The following is a 25,508-nucleotide window of genomic DNA, read 5'->3' on the forward strand; positions in this document are numbered from 1 at the left end:
CTCGACTTCCCTGCGGGTCTCGTTCAGGTTTAATGTAATGTAATCTAATCTAAAAGCTGATACAACCCCCCCCCCCCCCCCCAAAAAAAAACTTTTTAATGACTGCCCTCAGATCAGATCAGCAGAATAAGTGTCGTCTTTAAAATCACTTCCTTCAAATGCCCTTTAATAGACTTTGCTTCAGCCCACTTTCTCTCTTAATTAGGGAGATTTTTCTATATAGTCCCTCTGAGATTATACATACATGTACAAAACCCTGTCATGCTAGGTCAGCTGTTAGCTGCAAACAAAAGATTCGGTGTCTGACCCCGGGATCAACGCAGAAAGTTGTTAGGACAATTGACCCTGTGACCTTCTAGTGACAGGAAGGCCTCTCCAATACTCGGCCCCTTCATCTTTATGACTGTTATTAAACCCACTCGTCTTCAGGTGTGCTGTCGGTTATATGGGCTACCCATCCTGCGAGCGCTGTAACTGCAGCGTGGAAGGAAGCACCAACGATGACCCATGTATAACACCCTGCGTGTGCAAGGTACACACACTTTAATGCACTAACCTTTCTAGCCTTGTCATCATTATCTTCACCACATTAACACTGCAATAACATGCTTTGTGCTCATAACGTCAGTTTGAGGGCAGCCCATTAACTTTGCTGCATTTTTTTTTGTCTCACTCTTGCTCTCTCTCTCTCTCTCTTTCTCTCTCTCTCTCTGTGTCTCTGTCTTTCCGTCCTGCAGGAAAATGTGGAGGGAGAAAACTGCGACCGCTGTAAACTGGGGTTCTACAACCTCCAAGGTGACAATCGACGTGGCTGTGAAAAGTGCTCCTGTATGGGCATTTCCAGTCAGTGCTCTGCCTCCACATGGACCTATAGCAATGTAGGAAATGTACCCCCCACACACACACACACACACACACACACATACACATACTTTTTTTTCTTTTTATCTGGGTTTCACATGTAAAGATTTGCCACTAAAATTTCCTGGTTGCTATAGCAATGGAATTTTCGACTGAAACTGCTCGTCTCATGTTGAAGGTTTTCTGATACAAACTTAATTTGTACAAAAGATATTGAACACATAAAAATAACTACATTTCTAAATGACCAAATATGACATCTTTTTATTTGGCAGTACCTCTTCAGACCACAAAACCTGGTTTAGAATAGGTGCTTTAACCAATCTGAAATAGTCCTTAGTGTGGACCAACCAATCAAGAACCAGACAGCTTTGACTGCAGCTTTTCTGTACCATAATACCATACGTAACCTTTCTGTGCTGCATGACTTTAAGTCCATGGTACATGTGTGTATCTTGAGATTTAAAGTTAATTCTGGGCATTGGAAACATTAGTTGAAAAAGCCTTTCTGGAGCTTTCAAAAGTATAGCATGATTTTCCTCAGTCAGTTAAAGTCTTTCTTTCTTAAACAAGATTCCCACACTGGAATGATATCAAACAATATCACAAAACTGACCTTCATAAATTGCACAAAACCTAACCCTGCATTACACACACATACAAAAAAAATCCCTCCCTGATTAATGGAGAGAAGTTTCTCTGGTGACAGGAAAACGACTCTTCCACACTGGTGCGCAGCTTTGATAAATATCCTTCAGGTGCAGAACACATCTGACACAGGGCACAAAATAATAAATTAATCTGTTCTGTAATCAGTTTTTAGAATAGCAGACTCTAAAGTCATCTCAAATGTAATAAAATTCACTCACTTATGCGTTAATTTGCGATAGTGAATCACAGAACGGCATAAAGTGTAAAAGCAAAGGCGAATCGTAACCAAATACAGATTGAAGAGAGGATGTGGATGGAGTATGGTGGGGGTGTGAGAGAAAAGAGTGTCAATGAGGAGGAAAGAGGTGAGAGGAGGAAAGAAGAGAAGGGAGAGGGGACAAGACTGGAAAGACGAAGGATGGAGACAAGACAAGAGGCGAGGTGGAGGAGAGAGGTGAAAAGAGGAAAACAGCTTTTGACTGACAGGCGGGGTGAGAGAGGAGGGGAGAGGAGACGTTGACAGAATGACAGCTCTGATTTAGACACCGATAGTGTGTGTGCGTGTGTGTGTGTGTGTGTGTGTGTGTGTTCAAGAGGGGAAGCCAAGGTCACGTTAATTGCAACGGCAGATGTGTGTCTGGCTGTCTTTCTTTCTCTCTCTCTCTCACACACACACACACACACACACACACACACACACACACACACACACACACACACACACACACACACATACACACACACACAGAAAGTCAACCCTTCAGGAGCTGAGAAAAAAACCCCTCTTCCGAGGCGTCAGTTGCTCCCTGGCTGAAATGCGACTTACAGAACCTTTGAACACATCTTGAGTTGATCTTTTTTTGTTGACACAACCTGATCTGCCACATTTGACATTTCTCAATCAGTTTACTTTGATTTGTGGCGCTTCAAAGGTGAATTTAAGTTTAGGTTTACGGAAACAATCCAATCATAAATTGACCCTTTGTTATTAATTCTGAATCCCAATCCCAACCAATTGAATCCATCGTTTTCAAATAAGTGTTGATGTGTGGGCTAAAGAGCCTCCTGTTGTTTTGCAAAACTAAGAGATTGGTTATAGAACAGAAGCAAAGTTATTATTAAAGCGGGGGTCTCCATCAAAGCATGACCACCATCTTGGCATTATGAGCAGAGCTTGTCAGATTATAAAGTCCTTTCACATTGGACACGACTGGCGACTGGTGATAATATGTTTGCCGTCAGATGCTGCCGGTCTGCTGCCAGCGAGCACAACATCTGTGCTCGGCAAGCATTAATGTGACTTTTATCAGAATGTACTTTTAAAAATGACACTGAGATCATTTCACCAATTGTTCTCTTGACACCTCTATTTGACATAACCTACCATAACAAGTGGAAAGATAACACCAGAACGACCTGAGCTTTGTGTGATGTTCTTATATATAATGCTACACATGCTATTAATACTGAATATCTCCTTCTCTGTCGATATAGGAAGGAGAACTGTTGTTTTCTCAGCAGATGGAGATGGAAGTAACTCTTCTAACTTTCCTTGCTGAATGTTGTGTTGCAGGAGACCACTCTGACAGGCTGGCACTTGGTCGGAGACACAGGAGGAAGTGTGTGGTCCGTCCACAGACAGACGCCTCCATATCTCAGCGTGCGACACTCAGATGTGGTGGATGAGCTTGGCTCCGCCTACTACTGGAACGCTCCAGGACTGTTCCTAGGAAACAAGGTATAGTCACTTATACGTACATATCAAAGCATGCTGCTTTAATATTCTGCCATCATATCAGAATGAGATTTTCTCAAAGGCGAAACATGGGAATTTGCTTCGTTTATGGAAACCTTTCCCATCGAGCAAGGCATCCTTTCCTTCTTCGCTTCACTTTCAGTGGACATTTAGTTATTGGACTGTACTCAGCTGCTACCATGTGTTAATGTTTGCAATTGGATGAGTTCACGGCACAGTAATCAAGGATGCGTTTTTACTTTGACAGGCTCTCTTGTGTAGATTCTCCTGTGCAGTTGAGACCCACGCTGGCGACTAGGGAATATGTTTAGACACAGCATTAACTACCAGTGAATTACTACTTAGTTTAAAAAAATAAAAATAAAATACAAGCATAGAATGAAGTCAAAATACAGTTTGAGTGGCTAGCAAATGCTTCAGGGCATTCACAACTGAGTAACACACAAAATTAGGGCTGAACAATAGAAAAAAAATTCTACTTGTTATTATTTTGTTGCGATATGAGGGTATGATTATTTTTGTCATTATTCTCATTTTTATAAAAAAAGAAATTCAAATTATTATGTTGTGATAATTTCAGCAACACAACAATATCTAATCATAAAGTGGTATTTTTGAAGCACATTTCACCTTTTAACAAATATTGCACTTAATGACTATGTTGCCATTTTATTAATTGATCCCCCTACACAAATTCTGCCTCAAAAATAAAGGTAACAATTGAATAACACCGCTATGAAACAGTATCAAGAACAATAATCTTCTTTAAAAATAAGTGTTTTTAGACCGGTGTGAGACGGATCCGATCTATTCCCTGTATATGAAAGATATCACTGTCATCCTATGGCATGCATGATTTAAACTGTATCTCAGGTAAACAAATACATATTGATAAGCTGACATATCTAGAAATGTCCTTATTCTCCAATAGTTTACTGCTTTTCTGTATCTGCTCCTGCTAATGTCGAGCGATTGAATTTGCGCCGTGGCTTTTTTTCCTTAGCCACGATTAGACTTTATCACTCCAGCTGGCAAATAGCTGCAGTCCATGTTTCTGAAGTCGAGTTGTTGCCCTACTACAACAACAGACTGACTGTGATGTTTGTCTGGGTGTCATGGCTTAGAGGAATATACCACAGAATTTCATTACTTCACACCCTGCAGGCTTGGCTTGTCATCTCACTTCTTTGTCTGATCCTCCACCCCTCCCTCCCTCTAACCATCCCTCCATCCCTGCTTCTTCTTCATTGGTCTGCTCCTCTGACTCTCACTCTGTCTCTCCAGGACTCCCATTTTTCACCTCCCTGTTCCTAAATCATCTCCCTCTACTTCCCCCAAGCTTTCTTCTCTCTCTCTCTCTCTCTCTCTCTCTCTCTCTCTCTCTCTCTCTCTCTTTCCATATCTCCCTCGCTCGCTTTGTGTCTCTCAGGGTAAACAGTGTTTCGCCTGTTGAACTCGATAATCAACTGTTTTTCTCTCAGCGCACACGCACACAAACAGGAACACACATTCTCATTCAAACACACACACACACACACACACACACACACACACACACACACACACACACACACACACACACACACACACACACACACACACACTCCCAGGGTCTACATAAGTCAGATAATGATGTGTTTTGGAGGCATTAGGGACAGCAGAGCAGAACCGAATGCCTCCAAACATTGGAAACAAACAAATTACCATTGTGTGTGTGTGTGTGTGTGTGTGTGTGTGTGTGTGTGTGTGTGAGATCGCTAGGAGCAGTATGCGAGTGCTGTATGAAAAAGCGATTCTTTGCTTCAATCTGTGATCCTGTTGCAGAGATAGATGCCATGCGACTTGACAATGCGACTCACGCACACCCACACACACACACAGTGGTTTGTCATGTTAGCGTGTCATCGGAAGTGACAGGCTGTGTGCGTAACGACAAACTAGCAGCGGATATATAAGAGTATAAATGTGTGCGATCAGATTCTTATTTCTTGTGCATGACCTCCTGTATCATTAATGCCAAGGATGCTCATTGGCCCATCAGTGCGCTCCGTGGATGCTCGTTGGTCCAGAAGCTTCTTCCACTGTTGCTCATTGGGGTTTTTTCATCGCCTGCATCGGTCCAGGAACTGCTCATACACTAGGATAGCCATTAATATCATTAAAGCGCGCTCTGTTAAAAGAAGGTTTCTGCTGCGTTTCTGGTTTATTTGGCAGTTAAGTAGGGATCAGTGCAAAAGAGCCAAATATAAACTCACGATGCTGCAGCTATGAGAGAGCAGTTTTTTATTTTAATGAAGTGCTCTGCATGTTTAAAGCTTGTTTTTAAGATTTCTGGGTGATACTTTAAGACTGTTAACTTTCGGGCATATCATGCAGAGGAGGCAGACACTTTTAACTGGCTCCAAACTCAAACTTACTCTAACAGAATTAAACACATTAATATGTGAAGGAGGTTTGTCGTGATGAACCCTACAGAATATTCTCGCCTCCCTCTGTAGTTTCTCTCATTTCTAATTGTTTTAATTGGTTGATTAAACATATTTTTTGGCAACTCAATAATACTTCTTGACAATTTGCGTCCCGGAAAATGAAGATGTATAATTTGTTTTGAGCACTTCAAGGACTGAAAAAATAGTCTCACCTCAACGTCCGTTCAGTAGATGTTCTGGAGCTTTGTCAGCCTATAACATGATCAGGACAATTAGTAGCATTTCCCACAGGCTTTTGGGAGACTGTGGTGGGTGGACCCCAGACCTTCAAAAATGTTGTACACTTAGATGTTAAAAGACTACAGCAGAAATGCTCCAGACAAGGTCCAGCCAGCGCCAGTGAGACGCTCCACTAGGGGATCCTCCAGACCCCCAACCCCAGACAGCGCCGACCCCACCACTGAGAAGTGTAAACATATTTTCCGGTCATTAGAAAACTGTTGTGGGACAAATGAGACCAGGAAGCTGATCACATATAAAGATTTTGAATAGCCAAAGAAAATATCCACTTGCAGCAACTTTGTCAATCTTTCAAAAGCAGTCAAACCCTCATCTCCTTGTATCCATCTCATACGCATATTTACCAACAGATTCACAGTCACACAAACGCTTCAAAGACAAGCAAAGCTCATCATTTGGAAAACTGGAGTGACAGAGATGGAGGGGAAGAGAGCATGCTGGGAGGTTGAAGCAGGGAGATAAAGCGGATGATGGATGAACATGGAAAGGGGAGACACATCCTTTACTGACAGCTGATGAAAGAAAGCTCCAAATACGCTGAAACTTGACAGAAGCATACAAACACACAGCTCACCTCATGTTACAGTTCATCCAAACTCCTTCCCAGACTCTGCCTCGACCTTCCCCAACTTTCTATTACTGTTGAAAATGTCCGTCTTCCATATTGTCCCATGAAGAAGTAATACACAATAATAATCTGCTACAGAAAACGCTGTGGCTATGAATTGAATCTGAAGACTTAATAGTGTTCTAATACTTCTGTGGAAGAAAATAGTTCACCTTTTCTGCCAAATACACAGGAGGAACATCAGCTTTTACCAAACAGCTGAGCTGTGACTTATTACAGAGAAAACTGTGTAGAGTAGTTTGTGTACAATCCTAATCTGGTCTTGATTGCATGAGATGGATTTTCCCCTTCCATTTCCTCGCTTTTTTCTTCTCTGCCTTCATCTCAATTTTTATTTTTTCACTTACATGGCTGAAAAGGTGCATTTTGCATCAATCACAGTGGTTTTGTTCCAGTCTTCATCAACCCAATAATTTGGTCTCACACACATTCGTGTTCCTGGAAAGTGCGCGCGGCAATCCCTGGCTCAGAAAAAAAGAAAATCATCACGCCTGCTTTGCCTTTCCGGTAATGCAACATAAATGATCATTGCAATCTCGACTCGATGTTTTCGTTACAAAAGCATAATTCATGTCAAACAAAATGTACCGTGTAGTGTGTCGAGAAATAAAGAAGATATTTCTAGCTTTTTCTGGAGAGCGCAACAGTTGCAACACTTGCTGTCTGTCAAAATGTGTGTAGAAATAATGGAAAAGTGCGGTTTTGTGCTGAACAGCTTCCATAATGAAATCTAATTTCCGCAAATTGTACCCTAGCAGTGTGTGGAGGCTGATAGAGGCTGATGTTGTTGTGTTTACTGTCACACAATTATCACAATGTTGATCCAAGCCTCCGAGGTGGATCTGCACCAATACAGGGTGTCATTCTGCCAGCGTCTGTCACTTCAAGTCTGATACACAGCAAGGTGCTGGAGTTGACTTTCAAGAGCCAGCGAGCCGTGGAAGTACAGGACAATAATTGATCGGCTCTGAGAGGCTGGAAGCAAATAATTGAGCAGCTCTTAGTCATTTTCCTGTGAGGTGTGCATACAGAGAGTCCTGCTGACCTTACATTCCCCCGCCACCTGCAGGGATAACTGTCGTGACTGTCCTGCATATAACCACCTCCAAACTCAATAATGTTGCTTCCTTCTCCTTACATATACACGTTTCTGTTCCGACTAAACGTCAGCCATATGATGGAATGGGATAAAATGACCAGTTGTCGAGAAAAATGCAGTTTGCAACCTGGAAGTTGTTTCACCTAATCATAATCAAATAGTCTTGACCCAAACCTCACCAATAAGTACACGGGGGATAATGGATGCATTTGCTAACTCTATGTAAGTGTCTATGGGCTAATCAAGAACATCAGCAGCCTTCCATCTGAAAGACCTCATTGGGGAATCGGCTGTAACCCCTAACCTTTGTCAGCGGGCAAACCCCATGCAGAGCACCCAGCTGACAATAGATTGGCCTCATTCCTATCTGCCATCACCCACTGTGGGTTCACGTCTCCTGACTGACCCCCAACCCAAACACACTGCAAGCAGTAAAATAGGACCCCCTTGGCCTAGAGCTATTCTGGAGAATTCCTTTACCTCCACTGTTTGCAAGCTGCCAAAACATTCTCCTGGCCTGGAGAAACTGCATGAATACTAAGTCAATGTAAAACCAACCACCCAAAAAACACCAAGAGGTGGTTTCAGGGAGAGACTGTGTGGAATCAAATGTTTGAGCTTATGAGGCATTTCTCAAAAGCGTTATTCATAATATAATTACCCGTAGGATGCCAAAAGCATCCTCAGAAGCTCAAGATGGAAGCCACAACTACACGTTTTATTTAAGTTTTTTGTCCTATAATTTTCTATCTGGAATTATGAAATAATAGCCAGATCGTGGGCACCTTTACATTACTCACCTGCACCTCACTTTCAAGGCGAATCCTGAAGGCATGATGTGCCTCGAGGATACTGTTCCACCAACATGATGCAGCACAAACAAAAAGGCTAATCTGCACAGACTATGTCCTCGAAGATGTAGAACCGAACAAACCCAGCTCCGGTATGAAGACTATATTTGGTTTCTTTTATAACAACATACATCACTCACAAACACACAAGGTCAGATGGTGGCCAGCATTCTTACTGTCTATTGGTCCATCTGGAGTATACGACATAACCCGTTTGCTTTTGTACTCTGACAGCAAGCTGGCGTACAAACTCAGATTGGCAAACGCGTTTCTCTGGGGGCGCCAGATAGCTCGGTGGAGTCGGCGAGAGAAAAGAAAAGAAAATTGCATGCTAATAGCCTTCAATTAAAGTATTGGCTTGAAGTCCGACAATCAGAGGAATTTTTTTGATTCTAGTACTGTACCTTTTCTTCTACACCACCAGACTCGGTTTCAAACATACCTGTTCAGGACTCAATGAATCATTGGTCTGTGGGTTTGCTGCTTTCAGCTCTCTGTCTCTCTCTCTCGCTCTCTCTCTCTCTCTCTCTCTCTCTCTCTCTCTCAAACCACTCGTATTGGAATTGAAAGCTTCACCTTGAACTGATTTTAAAATACATTGTGCTGATAATCACAATAGGAAAAAATAATTGACTGAAAGTAAACTTTTGCATGCAGGACTGCTGTAACAATAGTTCTATTTTTATTTAGAAACATTTTTGATTACTTTTCCTACCACTGCCAATCAACATTTTCCAGTTGGAGAAAGGGTTCAAGTAAAGTAAGTTTGCCGGGGGTCACTGAATTAGACCCTGAAAAACACAACCATGTCTTCTGATGTTCTGTTGCATCCGTTATCCAGCCTTCATGTAGCGTTTACATTAAGGATCCAGCAGCAAAAGTGAACTGCAGTCCATTTCAATGCAGCGCCCTGAAGCGCCACCCCAGCTATCGCTGTCCAAATTACACCAACTTTAAAGAAGCACTCCAAGGGAAGTGGATGCAAAGGACAGATGGACAAAGAGTCCTTCCGTTTTAGTCAGATAAAGTGATGCTCTTGGCAGCAGTTGTGTCAGTATTCAAAGTAATGGAATGACTAATATTTTTGTAGTTCATCAAAATCTTTGGTAAAATCCTTCATCAGAGCTCTTGTGGGAACCCTGGAGGAGAACTAAGATTGATAGTGACTCATTTTCACACCTCTTCTCGCTCCATAACAAACCCACTCCTTAACCTAGGCAGCAAATTAAATCTCAAAACTAAAAATCCCTTTGTTTCCTCTCCTGTCTGCAACCCCCAACCCCTTATTTTTATTCTTTCCTTTTGTCCTTTATCCCATCTGTTTTTACTTCTCTCTCCTCCTTTCTTCCTCCTCAATTCTCTCATTTCTAGCCTCTGGTTACTCTCTTGCCTTGCCGTGTGCCTCCACTTTCTATTCACTTTAACTAATAAACAGTAGCAAAGACATTTATGTCACTAAAAATACTGAATGGAAAAAAACAAAAAATTCCCATTTAAACAACCTATTAGTTGAATGTCTTCTCTTTTCCCCCCTTCCGTAAATATTCCTGTTGTGATATGGGATTATGTAGCTTTTTCTTGCCCCCACATATTAAGCTGAATGACTTGTGAACTGACGTACTCATGGCCATGACAAAGTGTAGATTGTGTCTGGGACTTGATTAGGGTTTTTACAGGGAGGATTATGCCTTCGTCTCCTCATTCTGCCCACTGATAGAGTTAATAACAAGCTTACGGAGCTCCCAGGGGGATCCCACTGATCTACTGGTCTATTGTAGCTGTGTGGCTGAGTGTTTATTGTTCCTCCGTTTCCACTCCCCATAAATCCCCTCTCCTCTCCCACAATTTCCCTCTCCCGCTGTGCTATTCTGTTGGATTTTTCTCCTGCCTGTGTTGTATTTATTTTATTTCCTATACCCCGAGGTAGAGATGGGTCTTCGGCTTGCCATTACAAAAGCGTTTGATTGTTGTCCAGGTTGAGTGGATGCGTCAGACAAATGCATTTTCTGAGAAATGTCAATGGTTTTAAAGGATTCTAAATGCAGACAGAGACACATCCATGAAAATGTGTGCAAGTTCCATCAATTCAAAGGTTTTCAAGAACACGTAAGAGCCTCCTCTTGTGCGTCTCAGTTCCTATGCCGCCGAGTGGTGACCGAACATAGCAACGTTGAAAATACAAGCGCCGCATGCACATCAGTTTTTTATGCAAAAAACCTGTTGAGCACTTACAGACCTAAACCAGCACTTCCCAGCCTCACCGGACAAATCTCAAAAGATGTTCCAGAAAGCAGTCAACTAGGTGAACGTAACGGAACATTTAGCAGTTTTAAGAGCCAGACATTTCTCTCAGGAGTTGGTGGAGACCAAAGCAAAGCTAAAAGAAGAGTGAATATTGTGCTTACAGTCACCAGGTGGCCAGAAACACAATGCTAATGTTGTTCCATGTGACTTTTTTTTGTTTTGTCAGTCGGTCTCGGTTCACCGACATTAATAAAAAACAACTTAATTCCTGTTTATTGTCATTTACATCATGTGTTAAGAAATTACCAGTGTCTATGAGTACTGTAAAGAAAAGGTGTAAAACATGTATTATTGCATATAAAATGTTGTGTGCACGTAAATGATGTGCTGGTGCACCTTAATGAAAAAGTTAGGCGCACCAGTGCAACCAATGTAAAAAGTTAGTCTGGAGCCCTGTATACATTTATTCAATGAATCTCCAGTACACTATGTGACATGTATTCTGCTCCATTGTCACAATACATAATATGCACAATTTGTTAGCGTTACTGAAACACTGTGGCTCTGGCAAGTCTCTAAAATATCTTCTTCTGTAGTGTCTTCTGCTTTCGTCATTCTGCTGTTTTGTTGCGGCGGAATAAACCTGCCTTTTATTTCCTGTGTAAGAGACTTAAGTATGAATGCTGAGTCCAGTGTGTGTGTGTGTGTGTGTGTGTGTGTGAGAGAGAGAGAGAGAGCAAATGAGCCAGTGGAGGTCGTGCAGCACAAGTGTCTGCTATGTGTAGGCTGCGTAGTGTGGGGTTTAAACTATGATTTTACTGTCTTCTAGAGTCCAAATCAGCAAATGGGGTTAGATGGAAAATAAGTGTTAGTCAATAAAAAGTACACCCAAGTACACCTCCACTATAGTGTGTATGTGTGTGTCTTCTCAGTCAGCTGTGAAATGGGTGATTCCTCCTCCTGGTTTAAGAACCGAGAGTAATGATGTAGAATGGAGGAGGTTTATAGAGGCATTAAGCCCACCTCTTACTCCCTCTTTCTCTCTCTCTCTCTCTCTCTCTCTCTCTCTCTCTCTGTCTCTCTGTCTTTCTGGCTCTATTTCTTCGTCCCTCTCCCCCCTTTTCCTCAATGTCCCCCTGTCTGTGTTTTTATGGTGGCATTATTATCTTGCTCTCCCACCCTTTACTGTTCAGGTTGGAGCAGAATAATAAATTTCAGGATCATGCCGACGCAGCGCTTCTTCAGCTAAACCTCATTCGGCGGACTCGACAGAAACACTGCACTGAAAACACACCAGACAACAACGATTGTAGCTTATCCTTGTTCTCCTTACTTTTTGGATCGTTTTAAAAATCTATTTTAGGGATAAGCTGTCATTAGTAGAAGCAGTTGTTGTTGTGTTGCTGTTGGAGTAGTCGGTGTTTACGGGAGAATGGCATTTTTGTCACATTATAACACTTTAGCTATCTACAAAAAAAAATGTATTTTTGAACAAAATATGCAATAAGTGGGATTGTTTTGTAATTCAGACTAGGTTTCTTTTTTTTAGACTAGCCAGTATGTTTGCTGTATAATATGTTACGGAAGCTTTTTGAAAACAAGACATATTTGTAAATCAAGCCAGTCTTTGTTGCACATGTTACTTTTAAAAAAGAAAGAAAGAAAAGTTAAACCATCTCAAAACATTAAATTGAGTTTCCTTTGTTTCCACGTGCCTTCTTAATCTTCATATGCCTCCTGTTGATATGGAGTGTATTGAATATTGATATTTATGTTCAAGTTATGTTTGTTATTTAGAAAATCACATGACCTTACTAATCTCTGTTTCTTTGTCCTGGTCTGTTCTCAGCTTTCCGCCTATGGAGGGAGTGTGGTCTACGCTGTGTCTTATACTAAAGACCAAGAAGAACAAATGCCCGATAGAGTGACCTCCCAACCTGACCTCGTCATAGAGGTACGATTTCCAACATGCACCATGCATAATACATAAGAACTGTCTAACCATATATCTATATGTAATATCCTACAATATATAATACGCTATATGTCAGGTTTTGATATTGAAGGCAGTGCTTTATTAAGCTCTGTCTGTAAATGTGGGAGATTGCAGAAGACACTGAGCAGTGACGAGCCCTGGAATCAGCTCCGGGTCTCTGTACGGCACCATGGTCGAGTTAGTTGACCAGGAGTGTTCCTAACATTTAAAACGTATGTGTTTTTGGTGTGGGAGGAAATGGCCATAACCGAAGGAAACCCTCTGTAAATCCCTATGGGTTTATCTATTGCAGCATTATTTATCTTTTCATATACGAGCCATTGACTTTTGCACTAGTGAAGACCAGTAAATGAAGCAGCAAATAAAAGCTGTTAAAAGCACACACACACACACACACGCACATACACACACACACACACACACAGAGCGACAGTACAGCTGGAAGAGAAATGCTGAACTTAGCAATAAAAAATGCAGATAGAGAGTCTCACCCTCTCCTCTCTGTATGTCTTAATAATGAGCAGGTTGTGATATGATGTATGGCAGCAATAAGCAAAGCAGCAACACTATTAGTTAACTGTTTAGAACTCTGATTACGTGTGTGTGTGTGTGTGTGTGTGTGTGTGTGTGTGTATTAGTGTGTGTGTACAGTACACAAAAAACAAACACTTAAGGCACTTAAGCAGGTTTGTGTGTGTGTGTATATCCTCACAGCTGCAGGCATTATCCATTATTACACACACACACACACACACACACACACACACACACGTAATCGTTCGTAAATGTTCTACCAATGACCAATGATGTGTTAAAGAAGAGGAATTTTTAATTTGAAAAAAATAAATAAATACATCTGTAATAAGTTGCAATAATGTGTTGAAATTGAATTCTCATGCACTTATGGCAAAAAAAAATCAAAAGATAAATGAGTTTTCTGCAAAGATGGGTTTTTAGAATTAAATTGAGACATAAACGTATAACGAGTATTTTTATAGAGTTAATTTACTGAACCTGCCATTAAAAATGCACACATTTATGCAGAAACTAGGAAGATAGAATGGGAAGAAGCAAGGAAGCAAGGACAGTAAGAAACAGTGAAGGAAGACAGAATTAAAAAGATAGGAAGGGCGGAACGAAAGAGGGGAAACAAGAAAGTAAGGAAGGGATATATAAATAATAATAATATTATAATAATATCATTATTAATAATAATAATAATAATAATAATAATAATAATAATAATAATAATAATAATAATAATAAAATAAGGGCAGTAGGTAATAAAGAAAAATGTGAGGAAGTAAAAAAGGAAAGACGTGAGTTGGATGGAAGAAGAGAAGAAAGTGAAGTAAAGTGAAGTGAAAAACAAAAGGAAAGACAACTGAGCTGTATAGTCGAAGACCAATGAGCTTGTGTTATTTAAAGACGTGTCAGGCAGATCGACAGACTGGGAGGAGAGGAGGACAAGTGTCGGCCCCCTCGTCAACAAAATGCCTCTCCAAATGATGAGGATAATAAACCACCTACACACTGTCAGCTCCAACTTCACCGTCTCTCTCAGAGACTGTTGACTCTGCATATCTGCATCAAGTTGTGATATTGTTTCGTGAAGCAAAAGGAGAAGCTGCGGCTTATAAGCGTGTGGGAGCTGAATGGACAATAATCTCTCTGTTCTTATTTGTCTGTACAGCTTTGTTGATTGCAATGTCTTTCTCTGAATCCAGCCCACTTTATCAGACCTCCAAAATAGCAAGCCTTCTTTCATAAGAGCGACAACCAGTGTGCTGCATCTAGTTTCACATTCTGTCGAAAAACAACAGATGAATTGGTTTTAAATGTATTCCAAATCCTATTTTAATGTTAACATATGCAAATATACTTCGAGTTCTTCTGCAAGTAGCACAGGATGCTTCTTCCAGAACCCTCCAGAAATGGCTTCCAAGAAATGGAAACTAATAAAAAGCTCTCACTGCTCTGTCAGGTTTTTATCCCCAAAGAAATTCCACAAAAACACCAAAAACCAAATTGATCTCACTGACAGGTATTGTGTGTGTCGTGTATTGTGTGCCGAACCCTGATGAACAGCACCTCTCAAGTAAATGTTCTCCTTTAAATCATGTTTTATTAAAAAGTCAGTGTCCAGCAGCGGTGGGACGTTAGCCAGACCCTTTCAAAATAAAACTATATATTTGTGATCCATATTTGAAGGAACAAATGGGCTTGGGAGCTGAGAGCCACAGGCGGCCTATTGCATTGTCGTTTGTTGTGGTCTTTTCATCTGTGTGATAAATAGAAGTGAGACAATAAAAGATGGATGATAAAAGCCTGTCTTTCAGAGACTTAATGAAAACAATTTTCTCTGAGGTGACTTTGTCTTTTTTTTTTCTCCTTATCAATCTGCCTCCTTTCTTTGTGTCTTTCCTTCCATCTTTATCTCAGCCCTGCTGCTACTTCCTGTCTCCTTATCTCTCCCTCCATCTCCTCTCTTTCAATTCGTTTTATTTAATGGCTTATTGGCATGGCTCTCTCTCTCTCTCTCTCTCTCTCTCTCTCTCTCCATCAGTAGTTGTCACTCTGCGTTAGCCGTTACATGCCATTGATCTGTTCTCAACAAGTAGATAGTCAGATACCAGGCCTGGGCTCAATTCACTTTGCATGCAGTCCATTCAAAATGTCAATAAAAACTGAAGCTCATTACCTAATGACACATCATTTAGTCTTACGCTCTTTTTTTCCTGCATCAGTTGAATACAGTCCTTTTTGTGTCACACTGTATTTATGTCCTGGAGGATATCTGCTGTCTACATTTATGGAATAATAATTGTAACAAAGAAGAAGACAAAAAATATAACCGAAAATACAAATTGTGAAACATTTTCTCTTCTTTCTCTTTCAGGGAGGCGGGATCAAGATTATTGACAGGCGCTTTGGCCAGCCGGTGTACCCGTCCTCCCCACGCACCAATCACATTGCTCTCCTTCCAGAGAACTTCCTGGTTTCGGAGAGCGCGCGGCCGATTAGCCGGAGGGATTTCCTGTCTGTGTTGTCCAGCGTGACCAAAGTGATGGTGCGGGCCTCTTATAGCACAGAACCCAGCGCTGTTTACAGGTAGAAGCACACTCAGCCATTTCAACTTTCTTTACTTTAAAATCAAACAAATCATCCAATAATTTTATTATAATTATGTTGATATTGTCCCAATGACAACTATGTTACTCTAACTCTTGAAAAGCTAAGTAATTGTCTTTATTTTATACAGCCATTACATAATGCTCCCCAACTTAAAATATGTTTACTAATGTAAACTCTCTAGCAGCTTCAAGCAAGAAATATTGGATTGAGCTTCGTGAAACCAAAACAACTTGCCCAGAGTTGAGTTTCTCAGGCAGCTGTCTTTTAGCCTGTGAATAACCCGACTTCAACCTTCTACAACCTGAACCGAGGCGGTGGTTTAATTTGTGAAACTCACTGCTGTCTGGGAGTAAACTCTGCCTGAGAGAATGAACTCGGGTCATAACATTTCTAAAAGCCTAATCAGCCAAATAGCCCTGCTTATGTAAGTGAAGGCGTGTTTAACTATACAACTATATAACTGTGTGTGTGTGTGTGTGTGTGTGTGTGTGTGTAGACTCCACTCTTTCTCAATGCAGGTAGCTAATCCCTCTGCCAGAGGAGAGAAGAGAGCATCGGCCGTAGAAAGCTGCTCTTGTCCTCCTGCGTATGCTGGAACATCCTGCGAGGTAAACACACACACACTGCAACTTTAAAACCTCATCGACAATTATCTATAAAATACAGTCTCAGGAATGGGTAGGCTAGGTAAGTAAAAGTACGACAAATCCAAACGTACATAGCTATTTTGACTACTTTACAAAGTGAGCTTGTGAGTCCTTTCTTTGACGGATTTGATTTTTAAATAAGTGCTGAGAAGAGTTTTTAAGTTATGTTGCAAAACAGCGTCAATAAGAAAACCATTATTCATGAAATGGCATCAGGTATTAGACAAACTATAACTTACGGATTTGAAGTCATTGCAGGATAATTTGTATCCCACGGTGACAGAATGGTGGGAACCAATGGGTCGCTGGTGGCAGATTTGTTTTTGGAAAATATGGCACACTTTGTCAGTGTAACCGTGTGTGTGTGTGTGTGTGTGTGTGTGTGTGTGTGTGTCTATCAGGCGTGCATTCCCGGTTTTCGGAGGGTCGATGGGAATCTGTACAACGGTGTGTGTGAAGCTTGCCGCTGCAACGGACACGCTCATCAGTGCCACGAGGTCACAGGACACTGCCTGGTAAGATGATGGACAAGTTGAGGAAGACGCTTATCCGACTGTCTGATCGTTGGGTTTCATTCTGTGCTCCAAATCACATAGAACTGATTTACTGCTTCTCTTTTTCCTTTGAATCGGTAAGCTAAAAGCAAGCTATAAGCAGAGCAGCAACATGTAAAACTTTCATTAAATCTTTATCACTTAATGTCAAAAGATGATTCAAAATGGAAAAAAAACAAGACATTTAGAAAAATATGCAGGTTATAGCATTATCATTTTTAGTCATAATGCCTGTCAACTCAACACATCATTCACTGTAATTTCCCTTTCGCGCATAAATCTGTTAATCCCATTTATCATCATGGCGGTATGATAGTTAAGTAATCTGTCTGTCACAGGTAAATGAGCTTTAAACAGTCATCTTGTTCACGGCATTGATTTTCTTCTTGATGAATAATTGAGAAAGGTTGCTGTGTTTGGTCAATTTACTGTTGAGAGTTCATCCCATAAACTCCCCCCTGATATCATGTGATGCAGCGTTAATGAATCACTGAAATCGTGACCCTGTGTGGAAGAAATAACACACACTGAGTTTGTTTCCAAGAGAGAAGTTAGAAGTCACTTCTTCTCTTCTTCTTACGCTTTCATTGGAAAACCATCTAGTGGCCATCAGAGGAACTGAGTGTTAAAATACTTGCAACCTGGTTTCATACCCACTAACACACACACACACACACACACACACACACACACACACACATGGAAAAAATCACCTTCGCAAATACATATATTTATATACTGTGGAGACACGCACACATGCGAACCTGCTCATGTGCATCATTCTGTACACACACATCGTCACTCCCCAGTCTACATATTGCCTCAGGCTTAAACTGTCAGTTAGCATCAAACTAAACACACACACTCGCACATACACACTCACACACACACACACACACACATAGAGCTCTGGGTTTTGTATTATGTTGTGTTTCATTATAGATGAGGAGGATGCTGGGATATGTCAGAGGGAGAACACACACACACACACACGTGAGACAGTCAGTCAGACAGACAGACCGACAGATGGACACACACTCCTTCCCCTAAGGCTGTGTTTTCTGGCTATAGTTGAATGACTGAATGATGCTGCTGTGGCCCGTTAGGTCAACACAGTGTGGATGTGTCAGGGTTTGTTTCAGCAGTGAGGAGACATTTGATCCGAGAAGGAAATGATTTGGAACATATCTGACACACACACACACATAGACAGACAGACACACACAGACGGACACACACACAGACGTGCGTACACACACAGTAGCTCCATGAATTCAACTGGAGCTGGACATATATAAACAAGGACGTGTCGGCCCTGAAAAGGAAGGAACAGGCAACCTGATTTCCCCAGTCGGAGGAACACTTGTTCACATGTTACTGTAAGTGGTGCAAGGAAACTGAAATACTGGATACAAACTTTACTATTTTTACTTTGTATCCCACTGACAAAATGGCATGCTTTTAATTCACTTTAATACGGAGTTATTTACATTTTGTGATATTACTGTAGAGATGTGAGCCAAGGCAGTCAAAGGCAGATGTCATCAATGGTGCTTCAACTGGACTTGTGGTGTTGGTTTTGTTTTTATATCAAATTGCCAGTTGGTCACAAAGAGACGGAAAATATTAAAACAGACAGAGAAGAGAGGAATATTTTAATAATGCTGGTATTAATTATCAACAAATAAGAGTACAAGGAAATCATCTGAATTCACAGCCACACATTTTGTACAGCGTTGGAGGAAAACTATCACGTCTCTGAAAGTAGTATTTGTTAACATGTTCTGAGGTTGCAAGGGGTTTGGTTGAGGATGTACCTGTGAATCCTATGCACTGCGTTACTATGGTAACAAAATGTGATGCTAATCCTGAACCATATTATTGTCCTTTACCCGACTGCTTGGCAATTATTGGATGTGACAATTTTGGTTAATAACAAATAATTTGTTGTGTCTGCTGTTCTTATCGCAGTGCCGTAACCCCTGAGCCTGTTCATTTTTTTTTTTTTTTTTTTTTATCTTTCCGCCTACAACTTTCAAAAAGCAAAGCTTGACACTAATTACTCTAAAATAGAGCTGGTCTGCTGTTGCTCTTTGCACCTCTTTTCTTTTCCACACTACTAAACTTGCATTATACACACGCTATTAACTACAATTGAACTTAAAGGTCCCATATTATAAAAAACATGTTTTCTCTGGTCTCTACACCTATAAACCGGTCCTCCCTGAGCCTGTCAACTCCCAGAATGAGGAAAACAAGCGACTCCTGCATGGTCTCTGCAGCCCACCCACTGGTACAACGGCGCTCCTACAGGCTGTTCAGACTCAGCTCCTGTTGTTACATAACGAAGGGAGTCATTTGCATAGGCTGAACTCCTCTGCACGATGATAGGAGATATATGAGAGGGGGCGTGTTGGACAGAGTGCCGTGCACGACGGTCTGGGTCTGGTCTCTTGGGTTTCATTTTTAATGACAATGTGCCGCCTACGGTCCGCGTTAGCTTGTATGTGTGTGCTAACCACATCGGGCTGCTTCAGTAACGAGGGTCAGTACAAAGCTGGCTTTGCCTCGACACTGACCCTCGTAAAGGATCTCTCCCAACCATACGGGACCCAGCAGCTTCACCTGAGCCACATAGGCGAGCCATAGTGATACATCCACCGTAAACATTGGCACATGCTACCGCTAGCGTAAGCGGCATCGTCTCCGTCTCTCTCCAAGTAGGCGATGACAGACAGAGCTCATTAGCATTTAAAGGTGCAGACACAGAAACAGCCTGTTCTCAGCAGAGCTCATTTGAGCAACTTTTAGACAGCTGAAATTCAGGACCATGGATGGGTTTGGGGCAATGCATATTGAAAACAGTGTTGTTGGACCTCTGACAGCTGTGTGGAATTGATGAAAAACAGTATAATATGGGACCTTTAAATCGTTTATTCAGGTTCAATCTTTTCATGATAAACGGCAAAAATAGATGCATACATTTTTAGCATTTTAGAGATCATGAAAAGTAGACTTAAGATTCTCGAGAAGTATTCCAAGACATTTTGTGATAAATTCAAAAAGTAAAGATCAAGTCCCTGTCCTAAAGAAAATGTTATTTGAAGAGAAGACAAACACATTCACTGGCATGCTGTGTGTGTGTGTGTGTGTGTGTGTGTGTGTGTGTGTGTGTGTGTGTGTGTGTGTGTGTGTGTGTGTGTCTCTCTCCTCCAGGACTGCTCCCACCGAACCACAGGCCCCCACTGTGACACCTGCCTACCTGGTTATTATGGCAACGCCAGCCATGGGTCACCTGCCGACTGTATGCCCTGCGCCTGCCCACTCAATCTTCCTAGTAACAAGTAGGTTATGAGGACACTGGGGTTAATGGCGCCGTGACGACACCATTTAATCAAAGGCTCCAATCCATCACCACTGACCCCTCAGCACCGCGGCCCCCCCTATTCTCCCTTCATCCCATCTCCTCTCCCAAACACTCGGACACGGTGTTTTTGTCATCGCTATAAATAGAGGCTTCGTCTCTGTGGACACGGATGCAATCGTAGTCGCATGAATAGAAATATCATCACCACAGGTAGAAGCATCAGTATAAGTGGAAAGGCATCATCCCTGTGGGTAGACATTTCATCACTGTTGGCAGAATCAACGCAACTGTGGCGAGAAAACTTAACACAGTAGAAACCCAAACCTCCCACAAGTAATTAAGATATTTAAAATCTTTTCTCATACCATTCCTCTTGTATGGGGAACCATCCATGCTGTGCCCGCTCCACGGTCTTAAATTACGGTCGTTCAAAATAACTTTTCAATCTGCTGTTTGTCATGGACGTGATGGGGCCTTTAAACTGATGGTTATTCCAGGAAGTATGCAGACCCTGAATGTACAGAAGAAAGAGGTTTTCTAATTCATTGCATCTTGGTCCACCAGTGCCCCTCCTGTACTGGCCCTGCTGGCCCATCTTGGTAAACTACTGATAATAATGGTGAAACGGTCCCCCTTCATTGGCATGGAAGATCATTAGGTACTTAGAACCACAGAAAAACTGCACTAACAAATCGCAAATCAACAATCAATAATAGGAATTAAACCGACAGTTACTGCTCCAACAAAGTAGACAAAAGGTACTTATCGCTTATTTCATGTCACAGATCTGACAACATGGTGGATGTGACAATATAACTGCTATGGAAACAACCACCTGGAAGGGCTTTCAATCAATTTTACATTGTGGCCAAACTGTAGAATTAACAATTTCTTGGTTCGTCAGGACATTTTTTTAGGCGAATCAACTTCCGGGTACAAACACTTGAATAGCCCTTATTAAAATCATTGCACCCTAAAAGTTTTTAAAAAGTCCTAAACCTAATCCAGAATGATTTTCTTTCCTCTGTTGAATAAGTTGAAAATCAAGGTTTTATAGGAATTAACGGGTGCCGCCTTACATGCTATGGAACTGTGCCGGTAGAGGTTGCTATAGTGACGTAATGGTCAACTGAAACCAACTGCTGGTGTCAGAATATAGAAAATGTATTTGTACAAAAGACATTTTCAAAACAAGGAACAATACTGTACTTATTCATTCATGAAACAATAATTGTATTCATATTCAATTGATTAAATTGGATATTTACCTTACTGCTATTACAGATATGCAGCTTCTCCAAATGTCCAGAGAGACATGATGTGCGTTCGGTGCACAGGATGTCACCAGCATGAGCACACACACACACACACACACACACACACACACACACACACACACACACACACACACACACACACACACACACACTCACACACACACACACACACACACACACACACACACACACACACACACACGGGCAGCAGCTGAGAATCTCCATGCAGTAATGACACGTCATGTTCAAAACTTTCAGAGCTAAAGAAAGCTACAACTCTCTCTGTCTCTCACCTCTCCCCCTGCCTGCCTCCCCATTACCCCTCCTCCCCCCCTGCAGTAATAATAATAGCTTGAAGGTGCCGTGCCTTTCAGACCCTCAAAATAGCCATCTAGTCCCTTATGTTCACTGTAGCCAATCACTCAGTAGCCAGCCAGCCACGCGGTCAGACTGTTCCAGTTTGCCGTAATTTTCGTTTAAGCTCTCACGAACATCTTATAAAGTCATGTCCATATTATTATTTTTGTCTGTATTTGCTTGTCAATTAGGTCTCAAACTACATCACAAATTTTACCCACTTTTTCAAAAGATTTCTACACAATAAAAACAATTCTAGATGTTTTTAATATTTATTTTTTTCATATTCCGAACAGATTTTTACCTATTTGTAACCAGTCTACCACCGGCGACTCACCGGTGGACCCTCTGTATCCCATGTTCTCTGTTTTTGACCTGTCCCTTCACAATGTCCTCCTCTCTTGACACTCGGACTACATTCTCTCGTTTTTTCAGATATCACTGAGAATAGAGGCTTCCTTGCTGTGGGTAGGAACATAATTGTAGTGCACGAACACACACAAACACCACCAAGTAGAAGCGTGGATGTAAGTGGATAAGCATCATCCCTGTGGGTAGAAATGGCATCACTGTTGGCGAAATCAACTGTGGCGAGAAAACTTAACACAGTGGAAATGCAGACCTCCCACGAGTAATTACGATTTTTAAAAATCTTTTCTCATATCATTCCCATTGTATGGAAAACCACCCATGCTGTGCAGGTGTTCAAGTTACGGCAAGTCTCTTCTTAAAAGTGAAATTTATTCTGCTTATAAATGATTTCCGAAGGATGGAAAACACAGATCAGATACTTGTTTTATTTATCACACTTAATACAAACATATGAACAAAAAACTTAAATTCACGTAAATTTCACATAAATGCGGCGCTGCAACAACACAACAAACAGTCATTTTATGGCTGGAGTCACTAGAAACGTGCACAATTAATCCTTGTACAAAGCCCCAATACTCCCAGGTCTTAGATATTCTCCACAAATCTGCATGATTTCTATTATTATTTGTCTTTTGATGTAGATCTGGATCAGATGTAGATTATAAGATTCAAACATGTTCTATTATTAGAGTCACTCATTTGGATGACTGTGCCGCCTTAGCTGAGGCACTTTCTGTTTAATTTTAGTTATTTCTCACTGTTGAATGAAGCCTTTATACACATTTAATCATTTGTAGGTTGCGATTGTATTGTGAAGTGTGGCCTGATATACCAGAATACAACCAAACTCACTCTTTAAACTAATCGAACCTTGTTTGATGAGCTTTTGCCATACAGCTCAGCTAAATTGCCTGTTTTAACAGTAGCATAGTGTTAGGTAATGTGACAGTGTTAAATTGTTGCCAAAGACTTTGCCATACAGTTCTTATTCTGGTTTGGTGAGGGTGTTTCAGCCAATGTTCACATCTGCTTTATGGTTATATTTATTTCCTGTCATGTTAGTTTATCATTGTGATATAAAATTCCCTAAATCATAATAGATTTGATCCATATTACACTCTCCTACAGTTGCGGCATATAAGACATGCGGTGCATTAAAGAAGGTTTTTTTTTGCACCCACAGTGTTGTCTCATCATATACTGTATATTGCATATATATATATATATGTGTGTGTGTGTGTGTGTGTGTGTGTGTGTGTGTGTGTGTATATATATATTGATTTGGGAGATATTTGTATAAGTGTATGTCTAAAGGGCTCTACCACAGCAGCTTGATGATGCCAGCTAATTTTGTACAACCCCTTGTATATGTACTGTTATATTGTATAAGGGTTAAAGGTTATTTCACAGTCTTTTGTTGTTCACATGCACCGGGCCAGATACGTTTATTGGTAACTCGGTGAGCCAGCTTGCAGACAGCGAGCCGGTCAGTCAGCCAGTGAGTCAGTGTGGGGCCTGGAACCCGAGCCAGCAGAACTATCTATAGTTTATGGAAGTGGGAGGGTGACAGAACGAGGCTAAGAGACTATCGTTTTACTCTTGTCTCTCTCCCTCAGTTCATTTAGGTTACAGTTCGTAGAGAGGGGAGGGTGTTTTTCAAATTCAGGAGTGTGTAGAAGTACAGACGTGTGGGTGAGAGAGAGAGAGAGAGAGAGGGGAGTGTGAACGTGAGAAAGTGAAAGTAGGGACTCAGGTGTGTGTGCGTGCGTGTGAGAGGAGGACAACACGATGGACTTAACTCGCCTCTGTCCTCTCCTCTTCCTCCTGTACCTGCTCCCTCTCTCCCCGCTGGGACAACGCTACGGAAATCAACAAAACCAACAACGTCACCGTGGCGACCACAACAGCTTCAGCCCCACCTGCCACCTGGGGGAAGAAGGGGAGTTGCTGTGTGACCAGTGTGAGCCCGGACACACAGGACCGCGATGCGACAGGTAACACACACACACACACACACACACACACACACACACACACACACACACACACACACACACACACACACACACACACACACACACAGAGTTAAATTATCTGACAGCATCCCAGTAAATAACCCTATGGCGTGTGTGTCATGACATTATCGCAGCATCGGAGCAGAACTTCCTCTTTTAACATTTGTTTCATTTTAAATGTGGACCCAAACGATACTCTGAAAACGAAGCCAGCATTACTGTTAACGCGGGAAAATAGCCATTTCCATACAACAACAGAAGCCGCTGCTCATTAACCATTTTTTTTTCTCTTCTCACTGTCCATCCAGCTTTCTGACCGCAGCACATTTTATTAGCTGAGTGACATCCTTGTTCCATTAGCTGTGAGCTTCTTTGCCAAGCCGAGCCTAATGAGAAGTCTCTCTGGATGCTAGTCTTGTTAAAACTTCAGGCTATACTGTCATGTAGTGACGCAGGCTGAGTAAATATAGTCTTTTCACCACGCAGGCTCGCTAAAAAAAAAACACACACATTTGGACGGTTTTATATTGGACCAAAACTTTTTGCCATTTTGAAGAAAGTTGTTGTGGAAAATTCATGTTGCAAGTTATCCCGTGTAGCTCTGCAGTGTGTTATTGGATTTAACATGAATGTGCTGAGGCGTGCTGCGTGAGGTCAAACAACTTGATGCATTGTAGTGATGATGTCTTTGTGATTTACTCCAAACGAGTAAGTGACCTCCTACGTTTCATATTTTTCAGAGCTGAATAGGAACGCTCTGTTTCTGCAGTCTTGTATGAAGGCCTTGAGAACCCACACATTGTGTCCTTTATACCGACTGGATTTTTGAACGCTTCAACCCAAAGTCTTTCTCATTAATGACTTATAACACACCTATTTAGAACTATTTATCAAACCAGATCTGGTGGTGACCCAATAGAGACAACTCTTTATCCTCCTGACCCACAATTTAAAATAACTGTTCCT

The 25,508-nt window shown here is 41.5% G+C and overlaps 1 protein-coding gene across 3 annotated transcripts in view; it reads left to right on the top strand.

The window, feature by feature from the left end:
• lama2 (laminin, alpha 2) overlaps positions 1 to 25,508 on the top strand; it is a 152,526-nt gene that overhangs the window by 48,406 nt on the left and 78,612 nt on the right. For all 3 annotated transcript variants that reach the window (XM_084030945.1, XM_084030946.1, XM_084030947.1), the window contains exons 12-20: positions 430 to 532; positions 738 to 878; positions 3,086 to 3,250; positions 12,669 to 12,773; positions 15,715 to 15,926; positions 16,447 to 16,558; positions 16,999 to 17,112; positions 20,368 to 20,495; positions 24,435 to 24,521. In XM_084030945.1, coding sequence (XP_083887071.1) covers positions 430 to 532; positions 738 to 878; positions 3,086 to 3,250; positions 12,669 to 12,773; positions 15,715 to 15,926; positions 16,447 to 16,558; positions 16,999 to 17,112; positions 20,368 to 20,495; positions 24,435 to 24,521 — 1,167 coding nt within the window. The remainder of the gene's footprint in view (positions 1 to 429; positions 533 to 737; positions 879 to 3,085; positions 3,251 to 12,668; positions 12,774 to 15,714; positions 15,927 to 16,446; positions 16,559 to 16,998; positions 17,113 to 20,367; positions 20,496 to 24,434; positions 24,522 to 25,508) is intronic.

Source organism: Eutrigla gurnardus (genome assembly GCF_963514095.1).
Source record: "Eutrigla gurnardus genome assembly, chromosome: 16".
NCBI lineage: Eukaryota > Metazoa > Chordata > Actinopteri > Perciformes > Triglidae > Eutrigla > Eutrigla gurnardus.